At 42.7% G+C, this 19,834-nt stretch overlaps 2 protein-coding genes across 2 annotated transcripts; one reads left to right on the forward strand and one right to left on the reverse strand.

Annotated features, from left to right (window-relative positions):
* Positions 1-1,020: 1,020 nt before the first annotated feature.
* Positions 1,021-10,283, forward strand: LOC308579745 (vomeronasal type-2 receptor 26-like; the record flags this gene model as incomplete). Its single annotated transcript, XM_081180678.1, has 5 exons — positions 1,021-1,139; positions 7,440-7,531; positions 7,924-8,151; positions 8,679-8,805; positions 9,385-10,283. The coding sequence occupies exons 2-5, from the start codon at positions 7,478-7,480 to the stop codon at positions 10,281-10,283; spliced, it is 1,308 nt and encodes a 435-aa protein (XP_081036804.1). The 5' UTR covers positions 1,021-1,139; positions 7,440-7,477.
* A 5,960-nt stretch (positions 10,284-16,243) lies between these two features.
* Positions 16,244-18,633, reverse strand: LOC308579746 (vomeronasal type-2 receptor 26-like; the record flags this gene model as incomplete). Its single annotated transcript, XM_081180679.1, has 2 exons — positions 16,244-17,154; positions 18,507-18,633. Coding segments are annotated over 2 exons (1,038 nt in total), but the record flags the coding sequence as incomplete, so codon positions are not given.
* Positions 18,634-19,834: the final 1,201 nt, after the last annotated feature.

A 19,834-nucleotide genomic window follows, 5' to 3' on the forward strand; every position in this document is an offset into this window, starting at 1 on the left:
CTGGTACATAAATACTTCTGTATTGTGCCACTGAGGGTGGGGTGGGGTTATGCTGCCCACATGGGGCTGAATTGAATCCTCTTTGGCTCTCAAGCCATGTACGCCAGGCATGTTCTCTGTGATTAAGTCACTGCAGCCTGGGTCTTCCAAGCAGATTTTGACTGCTGGTAATTTGCTAGCTCTCTTGCTGATAGCACTCAAGAAGGAGATTGGAGTAAAAGGCAGGTGCATCATAACTCACCTTCTGCTGTTGCTATTGCTACAACCTGAAGCAACACCAGAGATGCTGAACTCAAAATGCCCATTGACTTTGATAAGGGATCTCAATGCACCCTTGAATTGGTACAGGCGAGGAGACTACCATATTAGTGGGGTCATATCCGCTACACCTGTTGAGTTCAATCCAAGCGTCTTCAATGAGCCTCCCTTTACCAGAACTTATGAGTAAGTCCTTATTTGCCTACTGTTGTAAAAGCTTTATGCAAACTGAATGTGACCTCATGGAGACCAAATGTTGTTGTCTCCTGGGCACGTCTCCTCATTTCTGGTACTTTTGCTTGGTCAATCATGTCTTCTATTTGCGTCCCTTTGGAGGGAAATGGTAGGATTCGTTTTGAATGTCAGAAAGTGATCTACTGCAAACTGGGTGCTTTCACCCACGCTAGTGAGACCTTTGCTTTAGAATAGCCCGTTCTTCTAAGATTTGGACAGGAAGGGGTTGATGGATCTCAGGTGTACAGATGCTGCAGAAGCATCTCATGATTTTTTGCCCCCCGTCACAGGTAAGGATGACACAATCTGGTCTTTGTGTGGAAAGAATGTCAAGATGACACACACTTTTTTCCAGGAGAGGAGTCTGGGCCTACTGGCAGATCCTGTCCTTCTTGTTTGCCGTTCGGGAGGTCAATCAGAACCACAGGCTTTTCCCCAACCTCACCCTGGGCTATGACGTCTATGACAACTATTATGATGCCAGAATGACTTGTGGTGCCATGGTGGACCTGCTCTGCCCTGGGCAGCCAAACATCCCAAACTATTATTGTGGACCATGGAATAAAGCATTGGCCGTTATTGAGGGGGCTGACTCTGACACATCCAAAGATATTTCCACCATGTCAAGCATCTACAAAACCCCACAGGTATGAATGTCAGGAGGGAAGGAAAAATCCCAGAATGTTATTGCGATTTCTTTGGATAGATGTGAAAATGTTGCTTATGATTCTAAGGCAGAAGGAGCATTTGCCCTCAACCCCATCTTTACAATCCACACTTCCTCCCATCCCATGGCTAGAAAGCAGGGGTCTGAGCGGCTTTCCATTTCCCATGTGCTTTGTAGGCATGGGTCCAAGCCATTTCTCCCTCACCCTAATCCTTTCGCACAGAATACCCACTCTAAATTGGAAAAGCAATGGGATAAGGGATGTGTCAATAAGCCCTTAGCTAAATCTACAAGATCCCACAGGTGCAAATGCTGTGTTTTATGGAGAAGGATATTTGAGGAAATTGTCAAAAGTAAGGCAGAAGACTGGAATAGGTAATGAAAGCTAGTGCCATGTGAGATACAAATGAACAAATATGCAAAAGGAAACATTAAAGAAACAAGAGGCAAAATACAAAAAAAAGTGCAGGACAAGGCAATGGAATGTCATTCTTTGAAACAAACTCTGTGAGCTCAGGCTAAGCAAACCTTAGACAAACCTGTAAAAGTAAGAGCAATTTACAGTAAAGGAAAAGCTTGAGACTTACATTCCTAATGTGGTCCTGCTTATTATTTATTTACATATTCATATGCTACCTTGACTCATGAAAGATAATTAGTTTCATGGAAAATAACTGGATCACTCAGCTTTAATGGCTTCTCTATGCTTCCCCTCTACGGTCTTCTTTAATCAAACATAGAAGACATGGCAACTCTTAGAATCACAGAATGATAGAATATTAGAGTTGGAAGTAACTCAAGGGTCATCAAGTCCAATCCCCTGCAATGCAGGAATCTCAGCTAAAGCATCCATGACAGATGGCCATTCAACCCCTGCCTAAAAACCTCTGAGGAAGGAGAGTCCACAACGTCCCAATGGAGACCGTTCCACTGTCAAACAGTGCTTACAGTCAAAAAGTTTTTCCGTTATGTCCTATTGGAATCTCCTTTCCTTCAACTTGAAGCCATTGGTTTGAGTCCTGTCCTCCAGAGCAGGAGAAAACAAACATGTTGCCTCTTCTATGTGACAGCCCTTAAGATATTTGAATACAGCTATCATATCTCCTCTCAGTCTCCTCTTTTCTGGGCTAGACACACCCAGCTCCTTCAGCCATTCTTCATAAAGCTTGGCTCCTAGACCCTTGATCATCCTAGTTGAACCTCTTCTGCTCATCTTCCAGCTTCTCAACATGCTTCTTAAACTGTGGTGCCCAGAACTGGACACAGTATTCCTGGTGTGGTCTGACCAAGGCAGAATAGAGTGGTGCTATTATTTCCCTTGATCTGGACACTATGCAACATATGAACAGATAGCTTATAGACTTCGACTGTTTATGGACATATATGATGATGTTTACAAAGGATTTTTTAAAAAGATAGTATATTATAAATAATTTTGTTTATATTAGAATCATCATTTATATACCACTGTATTATATATGCATGTATAGAATTATAGTTTTCCCCTTGTTTTTTATGAACCCCTTTTTTCTTTTTACTTTGTTTACCTGAAATATTTTCAATAAGAAATAAAATTTAAAAAGTAAGAAAAAAATCTTTTAAAAAGGCAGCCACTCTCTATGAAGTGACCCTTCTATAATTTCCCCTTTCTTATGTTTTCCCTCTGCTTCCTTCACAATTGGTATTTGTGTTGTGATTGGATTGTTTTATTTTAAAAAAATCATTTCTGAAGGCGAGGTTTTGAAGAGTACAGGGCAGAGAACAATTCTTAAATGTCTTCACACATTTTGGCATCCAGGAATGTGAGCTTTGTTCTAAGTTTTTCTGTCTGGCCACACACACCCTGAAATGATATATTCTTGTTACATGCTTTCAGTCTTAATCTAGGCACATAAGATTCCTGCATTTCAGGGGGTTGGACTAGATGGCCCTTGTGGTCCCTTCCAATTTGACGATTCTGTGATTCACTAGTATTGTATCTAGGATGGTAAAGGTAAAGGTAAAGGTAAAGGACCCCTGGATTGTTAAGTCCAGTCAAAGGTGACTATGGGGTGCAGCACTCATCTCACATTCAGGCTGAGGGAGCCAGCATTTGTCCACAGACAGCTTTCTGGGTCATGTGTCCAGCAGGACTAAACCACTTCTGGCACAACGGAACACCATTTCCATGCACCTTCCCACTGCAGCAGTACCTATTTTTCTACTTGCACTGGTATGCTTTTGAACTGTTAGGTTGGCAAAAGCTGGGACAGAGCAATGGGAGCTCGCTCCATCATGGGGATTCAAACCGTTGACCTTCAGAACAGAAATCCCAAGAGGGTTAGTGGTTTAGACCACGATGAAATACAGGGAATGCAGTATAAAAATGCAGAACCAACTAGAGGAGAAAAAACTGGGAGGAGAACCCAAATGAATTTTAATATTATAATAATAATTCTAATGTTTAAAAATGGAACATAGAAATAAGTCAGTAAATAGTTATTATTTCGCATTGTGCCATCATAAACACAAAATGAAATGTGTTGTTGTTGTCAAGCTATATTTATTCTCCAAAGATTGTACATTTATTTGGGATAAATCTGCACACATTTCTCACTAAAGAAATTGAGCTGATGATATTAGGAGGAGGATTACAGTGTATGCCACAAGGCAGGTTTCTTCTACTACAAATACCTCGGCAATCTATTTAGACATCTGTAGGGTTTATAGCAACTAATTTTAGAGCTTAATTTTATATAGAAGAACTGATGGCTATTATAGGTCTAATGTGAGCTAAAAATGTTCATTGTAATTTTGTGTGAGCTCTTTTCTTTTTAACAAAATCTGTTCTTTCTTCTTAAATGTGACACTTTAATAAAGAAATAAGGATGAGATCATATACAATTAAATAAAACTGCTACAAGATACATGTTCTAAAAGCAGTAAAAAAAATATGCAATCAGGGCATAACATAAAGCAAACACAATCCATTCCAAAGACTCTGTCACCGTTTTCTGAAAGCAAACAGCTAAATACAGTGGTGCCCCGCAAGACAAATGCCTCGCAAGACGAAAAACCTGCTAAACGAAAGGGTTTTGCGGTTTTTGAGCTGCTTTGCAAGACGAATTTCCCTATGAGCTTGCTTCGCAAGACGAAAACATCTTGCAAGTTTGTTTCCTTTTTCTTAAAACCGTTAATATCCAGGGTGCATTGCTTGAAGAGGTGCAGTTGCGACTTGACTTCGAGGAGCAACTCATAGCACGCAGTATGCTAGCCTTTTTTGAGGTTTTTGAAGACTTTGCTGATTTTGAAGCTTTTCCAAAACTTCTTTTACAGCCATTTGGTAAGTTAAACTTTTAAAACTTTTTTGGGGGGGGGTTGGATTTTGGGTTGGGGTGTTTGGAATTCAAGGACTTGGTGTTGAGGAGGAGTTTGCAAGAATCTGGAGGCTTGTTTTTTCCTGCATTTTTATGATTTTTTGTGAGCATTGGGCCACTCTGCTTTTTTAAAAAAAAAATCTGGGTTTCAATTTCTGTGTGGTGGGTGGCTGGGGGAACAGTAGAGGAGGGGTTTGCAAGAATCTGGAAGCTTGTGTGTGTTTTTTCTGCATTTTTATGATTTTTTTGTGACTGTTGGGCCACTCTGCTGTTGTTGTTTTTTAAAAAAATCTGGGTTTGAATTTCTGTGTGGTGGGTGGGTGGGGGAACAGTTGAGGAGGGGTTTGCAAGAATCTGGAAGCTTGTGTGGTTTTTTTCTGCATTTTTATGATTTTCTGTGACCATTGGGCCATGTTGTTGTTGTTTTTTAAAAAAATCTGGGTTTGAATTTCTGTGTGGTGGCTGGCTGGGGGGACAGTTGGGGGGGGTTGGAACAGTTGGGGAGGGGTTTGCAACAGTTGGGGAGGGGTTTGCAATTTCTGTGTGGTGGGTGGGTGCTGGGAAAACAGCTGAGGTTTTTGAAGACTTTGGTAATTTTTGAAGCTTTTCCGAAACTTCTTTTGCAGCCATTTGAGGTTTTAGAAGACTTTGGTGATTTTTGAAGCTTTTCCAAAACTTCTTTTGCAGCCATTTGGTAAGTTAAACTTTTAAAACTTTTTGGGGGGTTTTTGGATTTTGGGTTGGGTGTTTGGAATTCAAGGACTTGGTTCTGGGTTTGAATTTCTGTGTGGTGGGTGGCTGGGTGCTTTTGAATTTTCTGGATGTGAAGCACTGATCCTTTTTTCTTTTCTTTTCTTTTCTTTTCTTTTCTTTTCTTTTCTTTTCTTTTCTTTTCTTTTTTTGAGTTTGTGAAGGTAGGAGCTGGGACCCAAGAAGACTGCTGCTGCAGAGGCCGGCGAGAGGAAGAAGGAGAAGGTGACGCTGGAAATGAAGAAGGAGATCATCCGGAAGCACGACGGTGGAATGCGTGTGACAGACCTCACCAGGGAGTACGGGAGGAATCCATCGACCATCGGGACCATCCTGAAGATGAGGGAGAAGATCCTTGCGACTGATGCAGCCAAGGGAGTCACCAGGATCGTGAAGAACTGCCCAGCTGTTCTGGAGGAGGTGGAGAAGTTGCTGCTCATCTGGTTAGAAGAGAAGCAGCGTGCAGGGGACACAGTGACTGAGGCCGTCATTTGTGAGAAGGCCAAGGCCTTGCACGCAGACCTCATCCGGGAACAGCCAGGAACCTCAGGCAAGCCAGAAGTCTTCAAGGCAAGCAGAGGCTGGTTTGACCGGTTCAAGACGAGATCTGGAATCCACAGCGTGGTCAGGCATGGAGAGGCTGCCAGTTCTGATGTTCCCGCGGCTGAAGACTTTGCAGCGGCGTTCCTGGAGGTTGTGTCCTCCAAAGAACTGAGGGACATTTGCCAGAAGTGGAAAGATGTGCAGGCTTTTGCACAGCGGCACCACCCTGACAAGGACCTGACACGTGACCTTGCGAACACTTTTGATACGAGGGTCATGTCGTCTTTCAGGGAGGTGCTGAAAAGGCGGATGAAGCAGCAGACCATGGACAGGTTCTTCAGCAAGAAGCAAAGAGTGGAAGAGGAACCCTCTTCGAGTTGTCCCCCAGAGTCTTAGAAAATGTACTGTACACTTTGTTGATTTTTAAATGTTTTTCTGTCATGTTTAGAAACATAATTTATTGTTCCTTCAATTTTTGAAATGCTCTTTACAGTATGTGTGACTTTAAAGAGCAGTTAATAAACTCTTGTTGTACCAAATTTGGCTTTGTTTGGACTTTTTTTGACCATAGGAACGCATTAATTGATTTTCAATGCATTCCTATGGGATTCCGTGCTTCGCAAGACAAAAAAATTCGCTAGACGAAAAAATTCGCGGAACGAATTAATTTCGTATTGCGAGGCACCACTCTATGGGGTGTTGCTAAGCTCCCTGGAGTAAACCTTCTTAGCTCCCATGAAACTGTGTCTTTTCTCTTACAGATAGGTAGCCGTGTTGGTCTGCCATAGTCAAAATATTTTGTCTTTTCTCTGTTTTCCATGTCAGAGAAAAGTTATAATTCAGGCAAGTACAAAGTACTAGATTTGGGATTTTGTTGTGGGTGACAACACTAATCTCTTCTGTTCTTTACTAGGTCAGTTATGGTTTTGTTTCTGATGCTCTTAATGACAAAACTCAGTTCCCTTTTGTTTACCGAATGGTCCCCAAAGAAGAACATCAGTATCTGGGGATAGTTCAACTGCTCCTGCACTTCAACTGGACTTGGATTGGCCTCGTCGCTCCAGACACCAACAATGGAGAGAGGTTCATGAGGACCTTGAGGCCCCTGCTAACCAGGAACACAATCTGTGCTGCCTTCTCACTTAGCACCTCAGTACAGAAGAGAGTAACAGTGCTTCTCGAAACATTTTTCAGGTGGAACGAAGTCAATGTATTAGTCTACTATGGGGAGAATCGTTACTTCTTTAGTATAATACGTTTTTTGCAAAATATGGTTGAAATATTTTTAAGTCCCATTGTGGGAAAAGTCTGGATCACAACAGCTTTGTGGGATCTCACCTTGAATTTGTCTTATGACCTGCTTTCTCCCCTGCACATCCATGGGTTTTTCTCTTTCTTAACTCGTATTAAAAGAAGGCCATACTATAATAATTATGAAACATTTCACACTCCTATGTTTAAATTTGGATTGGGTTCATTTAAGTGTTCATATTCAGAGCACATGTTGTCTGTAAAAGGAAGGAGAAGGTGCAGGGAAGTTGACACTCTGGAGTCCCTGCGTGATGAAGTGATTGAGAAAACCCTCTCTCTGGATAGCTACAGTATTTACAATCTTGTCCTTGCTCTGGCAGGCGCCTTAAGGGCTGCGCTTTCCTCCAAATCCAATCAGATGGTGGCGAAGGGTAAAAAGAGGCTGAAATATCAAAGGATACAGTCTTGGCAGGTATTGCTGTTTTCCTCACAGGCTGAACAGGCATCAGTGCTGTGAATTCCATTCAGGCTCGACTTTACGTTGCCTCCATTTACTGTACTGTTACCCACATCTTAATTTTGCTGCTGAGATGAGAAAACAATCTGCCTCCACTTTACCACCTGATTCCTTAGCAAGGCTTCATGCTATTACTAGCCAAGGAAACTAATCCTTGCAGAATTCTTCCAGGGGTGCAGAATAAAGCTTATGTATCTCACGGCTTTAGTCTGTCCCAAAAGGCTGAAGCAGAAACAATGGGCTAAAGATCCCATTGTCAGTCTGTAGAAAGATCTTCGGCAATTAGGCTATGTTATCTAGATAATTTTCTTCTTTTCTAAATGTGCATGCTTTCTTTCCTGTTCTAGCTTCACCCTTTCCTGGGAAGCTCCCAGTTTTACAATACTTCCATGGAAGGAGTTTATTTGAATGAGAATGGGCATTTGACAGTCGAATCTGACGTTGTGAACTGGGTGCCATTTCCCAACAAGTCCTTTGGTGCCGTGAAATTTGGGAGCATGAGCAGTCAGGGATCCTCAGGCCCAAAATTCACCATTGACCAAGAGGCTCTTGTGTGGTCCAGACTGTTCAACCAGGTTTGGTTGCCTTGTATTCACTTTTAGAGATATGTTGAGCTCTGATACTCTGTTGGGAGAAACAACAGTATAACTTATGCCTATCCAATTAATGGGCTAACACAAAACAGGGGAGGAGATAAATGGAGGAAAGTCAAAATAAGAAACATGAAAATGGAAAAGCAGGTTAGAATATGACTGGGGCATGGCTTTTGCAGTAGTCAGAAAGCATGCCAGACTTCAGAATTGAGCACAACACAGCTGCTCCAAATACCTTTCTGTTTGTTGGTTTCTCTGGATTTTGATATTTTTAAACAATTTCATGTAATTGTCTCCATGTAAGGGTCTCCATGTAATTCTCTCTTCTTGATTATCTCTTTCTGCCCCAACTATGTCCCAAGGAATTTGGCTGTCTGTTTTGTCCCATGGATCAAAAAAAGCATCAAACACCATAGCCGTGTCTATTCCACATAGACCGAGACTGTACACTGGCCCAGAAGTTACTTGCTAACAGTCTTTCATTGATGCTTTTTTCTCTTTTTGGTCAGACCCTTCCTCAGTCCAGGTGTACCAAAAGCTGTCGCCCTGGATATGCCAAAAAGGTTCAGGAAGGGGAACCCATTTGCTGCCATGCTTGTGCTCCATGCGCAGAAGGGATGATCTCCACTCAGGAAGGTAGGAGACTTCAGAGGAATGTGTAGCAAAAAGAACAATAATATATGTCCTTGGTTGTGGAATATTCAAGTATAATCTTATGGCTGAACTTAATAAAGTTTCAACAGTGATTTACATAGTCTTAATAAAGCTTTCCAGGTACCACTGAGACAGCCTTGAGTATGTAAGAATTAGGCAGTGTTGCTGCATCTGGTAGGCTCCCTTGAACCAGTCAGTGTGGCAAAGTAGCTGGGGTGTTTGGTTTGTACTGGGAAGACCAGAATTCCTGTCCATGCTCCTCCGAGGATTTTTTTCTGTAAATTACACCCATCTGACAACACCTGGTGTTGAGGTGAGATCAGATGTAGCTGCAATCAACAACTTGGAGCTTTAAGATCACTCCAAGTTCTTCCTTGGGGGGTGAATAAGGGGGTATGTGCAATAGGGAACTGCACGGAAAGGACCAACTTTGTGTTCATTAGCAAAATAGCAAGTCCCATCACTGTTTCCATTTGCATGGGGTGGCTGGATTCAAAATTGACCAGCTTTTTTTTGCTAGTCTGCAGGAAAATGTTCATGCAGATGCTCTTCTTTTTCCAGATGCAGACCACTGCACCAAGTGTCCAGAAGATCAACACCCTAACAAGGACAGAGATCAATGCATCCCCAAGATTATCATCTTCCTGTCCTATGATGAATATCTGGGGACCCTGTTGGCTTCTACTGCCCTGTTTTTGGCCTTAATCACAGGCCTTGTTTTAGGAATATTCATTAAATATCTTGACACTCCCATAGTCAAAGCCAACAACAGGGACCTTTCCTACATCCTCCTTGTCTCCCTCCTCCTTTCCTTTTTGTCCTCCTTTCTGTTTATAGGCCAGCCAAGGAAAGTGACCTGCCTTCTAAGGCAGACAGCCTTTGGCATCATCTTCTCAGTTGCTGTCTCTTCTTTGTTGGCAAAAACTATTACTGTTGTGCTGGCCTTCCTGGCCACTAAGCCAGGAAACAGGGTGAGGAGATGGCTGGGTAAGAGTCTGGCTAATTCCATTGTCATTTCCTGTTCCAGTATCCAAATTCTTATCTGTGTCATCTGGCTGGGTACCTCTCCTCCATTCTCAGACTCTGACATGCACTCCCAGCCTAAAGAGATCGTCCTGCAATGCAATGAAGGATCTGTTGCCATGTTTTACACTGTCCTTGGCTACATGGGCTTCCTGGCTGCCATCTGCTTCACGGTGGCTTTCCTAGCCAGGAAATTGCCTGGGGCCTTCAATGAGGCCAAGCTGATCACCTTCAGCATGCTGGTCTTCTGCAGTGTTTGGGTCTCCTTTGTGCCCACCTACCTGAGCACCAAGGGGAAGTACATGGTAGCCGTGCAGATCTTCTCTATTTTGGCCTCCAGTACTGGGCTTCTGGGCTGCATCTTCCTTCCCAAGTGCTACATTATTGTACTCAGGCCTAGTCTGAATACAAAGGAGCACCTGACTACAAAGGCTTAATATGGCACCTGATTCCTAAAATATGTTTTTGGTTTTTGCAATTGATAGCTAGCATAAAGGCAGGACACATGAGTTGGGAATGTAGCTCCTTAGAAGCTATTGTTTTGGAAATCAGAACGCAAAATTATCATTTGAATCATATTCCATCCTTACCACTGTTCATTTTTCTCCTGCTAAGCCTTATTGATGAATTCTTTTCTGAAGACTGTTTGTATATTTTGCCTAATAAGAAATCCTTACCGCAATTTAGTAGTAATGAATGCTGTTCATTAAGAAAATAAAAATTTATTAGATAGTATTACAAATAAATTGCTTGTGCATTGTTTTTCAAAATAAAAAGAAACACACTCCATTGGTATCTCTTTATTTCCTGCTGTGCATATCAGGAGAGTCACCTTGAATATTGGTGCCATGGGTGTTCTTTACGTGACACAAGGTGCAAAACATTTTTAAAGCAGTTGACACACAATAGTTTATACCAAGAACAAACTTAGTTGGTCTCTAAGGTACTACTAGACATTTTATTATTATTATTATTATTATTATTATTATTATTATTATTATTATTATTATTATTATTATTATTTATTTTGACTGTGTCAGACCAACACGGCTACGTATCTACTTCCCTGTCAGCCCAAATTTATTACATCATAATTTTTCATAGACTACATGAATTAGAATTTTGTTGTCTTTGCTGCAACAGAATTTGAAAAGTACATATAGGATATGAGTAACAAATTTGTCTCAACACATTATTTGCTACAAAATAAAACTGCAAATTCAATCAGGGTAGCTGTAAGTGCTCCATAAGGCTGGTATTATCATGTATGCATTTTCGCTCTGAGGCCCCAAGACCCCTCCCCCCATGAATAACTTCACACAGACACACATTTTAGTTTAAGTTATTGGGCAAATTTTAGGCCACAACTTTACTGATTACAGAAAAAGTGAGTGGTATTGGCTTAGGTATTAGCAACAGACTATAACTGACTCCCCGCCTCTCTGGCAGGTAGCCTGAAAACACCAAACTAGGGAGCAACATCGATGAAGACCGACCGAAGCTCACCCTGGGGTTCCTGTGGCCCTGGCATGGCCCTAGCCCCTCAAGCGGACTTTGGATGAGATCCAGGACCCCCAGATTCCTTTACTGGAATACCCTATTCCTGGAGGGGCAGGTGATGGCCGCACCTCACCTCCCCCACATTCCAATAAGCCAATGCCTAACCACCAAACCTTACAAGTTGTGACGATTGCTGAGGGGGTAGGCGAAAACTAAGTGGCTAAAGCCAATCTGCCAAATGGAAAAAAATCCTACCCAGCCCCTGATCCAAAACAGGTGACCCAATCCAAAGCAAGGCCAAAGCAACACTGCCTAACATCAGGGAGGGAGGGAGGGAGGGAGGGTGCCCGGCAACACGAGGCAAGTGCCCAAATTACGTCAAGCTGCCTCATTTACAGAGCGCAGGAATCACTCCACCTAACGCGATTGGCCCAAACAGCCTGGCGTCATCCCTGGGTATGGAGCTAAGGCTAGCTACGCCCCTGACAATATTTAACCCTGCGGGGTTGTCCTTGGGACCCGCACACAACCAGCACCCTCAATAAGGAGGATCCCATTTAAACAGACCTATAGGTAGAATCAGAAATGGGTGAGATATTTCCAAATCATCAAATCAACACAACAGGGGCCATTTCAGTGTAATTATGCATGCTTTCCAGCCATCCATTATTACTTACTAATAATATTTAGGAGACAGGAAGAGAGATTTGTTATGACAGCAGCATCCAGGCACCAGGTGAAAACCTACCATTTGTCTCCAGGCTTTTAGTGGGTTTGGGTTAAGTCATTCTCTTAATGTTTTAAGTGGCTCTCTTTATATAATATAGGAGAATTATTTAATGTTTTTGTTCATAAGGTATTGTTATGCATTTGGGTGGTTGGGTGTCCAGCTTGACAATGCCTTGAATTACTTCCAGTTCTTGGGGGTCCTGTATATGAGCAGATAGACATGAGCAAGTTTGCCAAACCAGTCCCTTTATCTAGGCAATGGCTCTGGCTGACACCACAAGCATAGTGAAAGAAGCTGCTCTGCCACAGAAAAAAAAAATAAGTGGACCTTCCCCACTCCCTTCACTTGTGTAGTTGCTAGGAAGGAGAACAGTAGACAGAGCAGTATGTGTGAGTTGCGCCGGAAGCCAAATACGTATTTTTTGCTGCATAAGATGTACCTGACCATAAGACGCACCTAGTTTTTAGAGGAGGAAAACAAGGGAAAAAATATTCTGAACGAAACAGTGGATGTATGATTTTTGTGGTTCATGCTGTGGCCACAGACATGTGATCTGATGGTGAATTTGGGGTGACCCAGTGCAAAAATCCCGAGGATCCATGTGGATCCGTGCTTTGTAACCACATTTTTGCACCATTGCAGCCCCAGGAAACAGTGGATGCGTTATTTTTTTGGTGCAGGCTGTAGCCATAGACACGCTATGTGATCTGATGGTGAATTTGAGAGAATTTGGGGTGACCCAATGAAAAAACCCTGAGGATCCATGGGCTTTTACCTCCCCTGCCCAGGCAGCCTTCCCTAACATCCCTTATCTCTCTTCCGATCCCACCGATCAGCTGTTTCCTTTCAACACTCCCTTCCCTCTTGTTTGCCTTAGTGTCTTTTCCTTAGCTGGAGCAGCTTTTTGCTCCTCCCTTTCTTCTAATTTCTCTCCTTATTGCTTTAGTCTTCCTGTTTCCCCCCCTTTGCAAGTTTGCTGTCTTTATCTCCCCACTCCCAGGCAGCCTCCTTTATCTCTAGCGTCCCTTATCTCTCTCCCCGATCGGCAAATGATCAGTGGCTTTGTTTCAACACCCACTTCCCTCTTTAAAAAAATAATAATGATCTGCTTTTTGCCCCGGGCAATTCGGCTCCAGGGACCACGCATTCGCTCCATAAGATGCACAGACATTTCCCCTTACATTTTAGGAAGAAAAAAGTGTGTCTTATGGAGTGAAAAATACGGTACAAACAGTAGTTACATGCTTGCTCTGTACAGTGGTACCTTGGTCAAAAATAAAAAATTCCTCCCAGTGGCACCTTAAAGACCAACTACCGTATTTTTCGCTCTATAACACGCACCCGACCATAACACGCACATAGTTTTTAGAGGATGAAAACAAGAAAAAAAATATTCTAAACGAAACAGCGGATGTATGATTTTTGTGGTTCATGCTGTGGCCACAGACATGTGGTGAGTTTGGGGTAGCCCAGTGCAAAAATCCTGAGGATCCATGTGGATCCATGCTTTGTAACCACGTTTTTGCACCACTGCAGCCCCAGGCAACAGTGGGTGCGTGATTTTTTTGGTGCAAGCTGTAGCCATGGACATGCTTTGTGATCTGATAGTGAATTTGGGGTGACCCAGTGCAAAAATCCTGAGGATCCATGTGGATCCGTGCTTTGTAACCATGTTTTAAGTGGGGAGGGAAGAAAAAGCACCCAAGGGACAAGGAACACGCGTGGGGTGGGTGGAGAAGGATGCTGTTAATAATGCAGAAGAGGGGTATAAGAGGAGAAGGCTCCTCTCCTCTCCCTCTTTGCTGTGTCAAAGCAAGCCACGGAGGAGGGAAGGAAGGGCTAACCATGGATCCTCTGCTCACAACTGCAGCAGATCCCCCTGCCATCCGTAGGCATTCGCTCCATAACACGCACAGACATTTCTTCTTACTTTCTAGGAGGAAAAAAGTGAGTGTTATGGTGCAAAAAATACGGTAAGTTAATTCTTGGTATGAGCTTTCGTGTGCATGCACACTTGTGTATCTGAAGAAGTGTGCATGCACACGAAAGCTCATACCAAGAATTAACTTAGTTGGTCTTTAAGGTGCCACTGGGAGGATTTTTTTATTTTTGACTATGGCAGACCAACACGGCTACCTATCTGTAAGTGGTACCTTGGGTTACATACGCTACATAAGTTTCAGGTTACAGACTCCGCTAACCCAGAAATAGTACCTCTGCTTCAGGATGAGAACAGAAATTGTGCAGTGGCAGCAGGAGCCCCATTAGCTAAAGTGGTGCTTCAGGTTAAGAACAGTTTCAGGTTAAGAACGGACCTCCAGAACAAATTAAGTACGTAACCAGAGGTACCACTGTACTGGATTCATAGCTGTGACCAGTACAATTTTTCTAGGAAAAGAGGTGACAGAGCTCACCACCAGCACCTCCCGTGTTCTCTTATAATGCAATGACACCCACATGAGAGGTGTCAGAATACCAGCTGATTCATTCCAAACCAGGGCCAACAATTTGATTCAACAGGACCTGAACAAATTGCAGAGGTTTGCCAACACACCCAAGAAGCAGGAGAAGAGATGGTCAGCTGTTCTCTAGATACTGCCTTTGTAAATTAAACTGAAGCCAAAAAAAGGAAAGGGTTCAGAATTAACCTCCCAGTTTGTAGGATACCAAGAGGTCAGTGGGCACTGAGATGATGACTCCCAATCCCCAAAACTTCTTTCAAAGTCAAAAGATGGGCAAAGGAGGGAGAAAGGATTTTTAGGGATGGCCAGAAATTAGGTGCTTTCTTTAGCTAATAACAGCAATTGTGAATGTAGGGTGAGTAACATACAGTCACTTACCACATACCATTGTTTACGGGGCGCTGGGAAAAGTCAGGTTTGTAAATTACAACACCTCCTTGATAGATGACCCCACTAATGAGGTGGTCTCCTGGCATGTAATAATTCAGTGGATCATGATCCTTTTTCATATTTAATGGACATTTTGCTTTTAGGATCCCACTGACTCCATGGGGCAATAGCAACAGAAATAGCAGCAGAAGTACTGTATTTTTCCGTGTATAACACACACACACCCATTTTTTTTACTCCAAATTGAGGAAATGGGGGGAGATTGCCAGGAGTTGTTAAGCTTATTGGGGGGGGGGAATTGCCCAGAGTTCTCCAATTAAATATAGCAGACCCACCTCACAGTATACCAGTTAAATGAATAACTACTGTTTCCCACAGGCTATCCTATAGTGGAGTTTTGTTCATGAAAATTTAGTGATTTAGAGTCTAAGGAAGGAGTTCATGAAACAAGAAAAATTTTATTTACAGAAAGAGTTTGTGAAACCATGTTAGGTCTGGAGATGTGTTCTTTTAGGTAGAAGTTGGCTTATTATTTAAACAAAATATAAGAATGTCATAGGCTTAGAGACAGTAGTATATGCACAGCTTTTCTTGAACTTCAGTAGCTAAAAATCAGTGGTACACTTCAGGCAGATGTTCAAGTTTCTAGAACAGGTGGTAAAATGCTTAACTTAGTATCTCTTACTTCACTTTCATTGCTTTACTTAATTATGACAGGTGTTACAATTAAAATACTATTGACACAGCACAGCTTCCTTCACAGCTTAATTATTGATCCAAAGAAGAGGGTAGTTAGTAGTACAGTGGTACCTCGGGTTACATACACTTCAGGTTACATACGCTTCAGGTTACAGACTCCTCTAACCCAAAAATCGTGCTTCAGGTTAAGAACTTTGCTTCAGGATGAGAACAGAAATCGTGCTCTGGCGGCACAGCAGCAGGAGGAGGCCCCATTAGCTAAAGTGGTGCTTCAGGTTAAGAACAGTTTCAGGTTAAGAAGGGACCTCCAGAACGAATGAAGTACTTAACCCGAGGTACCACTGTAGTTGTCTTGAAAGATGTGATTTGACCACTTCTGAAAATTTCCAACCTGAACTTATTATTTTAGCATTGCTACTATCTTGTTGCTAAAACCGGTTGTTTGGGAAGTGCAGATGATGGGGAAGTGTGTGGCAAGACAATTTGAAATACTCGGGTCATCTATGATTCTATGACTTAATAGTGTTTCCAATTGTCCTGACACAAACCAGTGTAGTGTCCACCTTAACAACGTTATATTTTGTATGAAGCTAAGAATCTTTAAAGGAGCTAAGAATCAAACACCACCTTCACTTTTTGTAGTTAGATGTGCTTTTGTGTTCAGATTGGGCCTGAGTACGATAATGTAGCACTTGGGAATGAAGATGCAGCCCAGAAGCCCAGCACTGGAGGTCAACATAGAGAAGACTTGCACAGCTACCATGTATTTCCCCTTGGTGCTCAGGTAGGTGGGAACAAAGGACACCCAAACACTGCAGAAGACCAGCATGCTGAAGGTGATCAGCTTGGCTTCATTGAAGGCCCCAGGCAGCTTCCTGGCTAGGAAAGCCACCATGAAGCAGATGGCAGCCAGGAAGCCCATGTAGCCAAGGACAGTGTAGAACATGGCAACATATCCTTCATTGCATAGAATGATGATCTCTGCAGCTTGGGAGTGCATGTCGGAGTCTGGGAAGGGTGGGGACATTCCCAGCCAGATGGTGCAGATGACAACTTGCACACCACAACAGGAAAGGACAGTGAAGTTGGTCAGGCTCTTCCCTAGCCATCTCCTCACCTTGTTCCCTGGCTTTGTGGCCAAGAAGGCCAGCACCACAGTGATGGTTTTTGCCAACACAGAAGAGACCGCAACTGAGAAGATGATGCTGAAGGCTGTTTGTCGGAGAAGGCAGGTCACTTTCCTTGGCCGGCCAATGAACAAGAAGGAGGACCAAAAGGAAAGCAGGAGAGAGATGAGGAGGATATAGGATAAGTCCCGATTGTTAGCTTTGACTATGGGAGTTTCCTTGTATTTAACGAAGATTCCTTTCACAATGCCAGTGGTCAAGGACAAGAAGAGAGCAAAGGAAACCAGCACAATCCCCAAGGGTTCTTCATAAGTGAGAAACGTTATGATCTTTGGGACGCATTTGTCTCGTGCTTGATTTGCATGCTGATCTTCTGGGCATTTGGTGCAATGCTTTGCATCTGAGGAGAAGGAAAAGAACTTCAGTACCACTGACAACATTCATACATCCAAAACTCACTGTGTCCCCATATGTTAGGATAATTTGGGGATGTTGGAGATGTCAGGAATGGTAATAAGGATGGAGAGAGGCACCAGTTCACAAGCGTTAGGTGATTTTTAAAAATATATTTAGATGTATATATTCTTAAAAATTTTATTTATTCATTTTCCATTTTACACATTACATCCATACAAGACTTGCCTTAGTCTTACATAGATTTCCCAACGTATCTTCCATTGCCATCCTATTTCAAATTCTTAGTTTGACACAACTCCTTACATTTCCCCCCCCCCTTTATTATTTTCCTTTTCTTTTCCTTTGACTTGTCTACTGTTGCTCATAGGCTTATCCTACTTGCCAGTAAACCTTGATATCACTTTTTAAAAAGTATTATTCAAAAAGCTCCCACTTGCCTTTTCTTTGCACCATAATTTCTCATTTTGGCCATCAAGCTCGCTAACTCAACAAACACTATTAACTTTTGCAAGTTCTCTTTGTCGGAACAATCCTTTCTTTCAATTTTTCTCTGTACGTTATCCTTGCAGCTACAGTTGCGTATAAAAATAGGTTCCTTGTGTTCTTAGGTATATCTTCTCCTATTATTGCCACCAATAAGGCTTCTGGTCAATTAGGGAATGTGAACTTAAACATCTTTTTGAGTTCCTCAGATATCACCCCCCCTTTTTTTGCATACTTTCATTGCCACCACATATGATATAAAGAGCCTTTCTTCCTAAACATTTCCAACATACATTGGAAATTCTATTGCACATTTTGGCGAGTTTACTTGATGTCAGATACCATCTATATACCATCTTGACGACATCCTCTTGACTTTAGTGTCACTAACCAAACTCTTACATCCATAACGGTCTGTGTTGCAATACATTTGAGAATAAGTGACAATCCAAAAAGGAAGTACAGAACCACAGCATCCACATTCAGGAGAACATGTAGCTCCATAATGAAAACTAAAACCACCAATAGCAGGTGTCAGGATGACGTCACTGCTGGCTACAGGAGAGTATCCATGGGGAAGGGCATTCCGTTGGCAGGATGCCACAGCCAAAGAGGTTCACGTTCCAGTCACTATCCCTCTAATTATAGAAAGTGTGGATATCTGGAAGAAAGCCTTCAGTTACGAACGTTGGTTTAAATATCTGCTCCCTTCCCTTGACGGCTGTTGTGCTCAGGCCCTGTTTGTGGGCTTTTCATAGGCATATGGTTCAACACTGTGAGAACAGGGCTTTGGACTAGATGGGCCTTATGCCTGATACAGCAAGCCTCTCCCTTTCTTCTGGAGTCACCCACCTTCCTGAATGGAGATGGTCCCTTCAGCACAAGGAGCACAATCGTAGCAGCAAACGGGCTCCCCTTCCTTAGCCACTCTGGCATATCCTGGGCGACAGCTTTCAGTGCATCTTGAACGAGGCACGGCCTACAACAAAAAGGAGAAGGAACATCAAAGGAGACCAGCAAAGGGGGCCGCTAGGGGCGCCTTGGAAGATGGCGGATCTTAACATCTATCCAGCTCGCACGAGGTAATTAGAGGCTGATTATGGGGAGTAAATCAGTCTCCCTTCATCTCTCTAGGGGGGAGAGATGCTGTTTTCACCCGCTGTTGCCATAAATCACCCCCGAGTTCGGAAGAAGGAGGGGGTGAGGCACTGGGTGCACAACCCTCGGCGGGCCTCAGAACTCCTCCGAAGCTGCTTCCAGGTGCGAAACTAGTTGCGTTACTTAAAAGGGGGGGAAATGGTGAAAGATAACGCACATGCTTCAAGAGAGGCAGGAGGTTTTTATCTGCTAACAATTTTACCACTGAAAGGAAGAAGACTGAGACGGACTGAGACGGAAGATTACATCAAAGTACTACAGATATGGTATGTGGATTGGAATGCAACAGAACTGAAAGAGGGGGATGACTTTTTATTTCTTTTGCTCTATGTGATTAACTAATAACCCTCCCTCTGAAGATCCATCACAGCAATTAATTGCAAATGGGACTAAAAATGAATTGTGTGGGAATAATATGAATTTAAAGGTTTTACTCTGTGAAGGATTTGGAAAGAAGAAGGGCTCTCTCTTGTGACGCAGTAAGAATGGAGATTTGATATGAGACCTGTGTTGCTGAGTTTGGTCTTGGGGAGGGCGAGCTGAAGATATATTATTTTCGACAAGATTGTGAACTGGAAGGGGCAGCCCTCCTGGAAAAAGACTAATTTATGATGCAACAGGTCGGGAAAGCTAAAGAGTGAGCTTTTAGACTGTATTTCATCGGACGACAAAATGGTGATTGCTCGCTCGAGTGGAAAGGACTGTTGGATGAGAGTGATTTACGAGAGAGCAGTACAAAGCCCACAGAGAAACACAAATAAGACTGGTTTTTTTTCAACCCACTTGCGGAGCAACTCAGAGGTGAATGAAAAGGAAAATGACTAATGACAAGGATTGAGAAGAAGAGACTGGAAACATCATTCTTAATATGAAAGCAGAACAAATATTCGAGGATTGGACTCCTGCCAATCAAGAAACATGGGTACCCCCCACAAAAATTTATAATTTGGAAAATAATTGGATTATATGATATGTATTGTTATAATTTGGACTAATTGGTTTGATATGTTTAATTTGGTAAT

This window comes from Podarcis bocagei, assembly GCF_964188305.1.
Source record: "Podarcis bocagei genome assembly, chromosome: 2".
NCBI classification, from domain to species: Eukaryota; Metazoa; Chordata; class Lepidosauria; order Squamata; family Lacertidae; genus Podarcis; species Podarcis bocagei.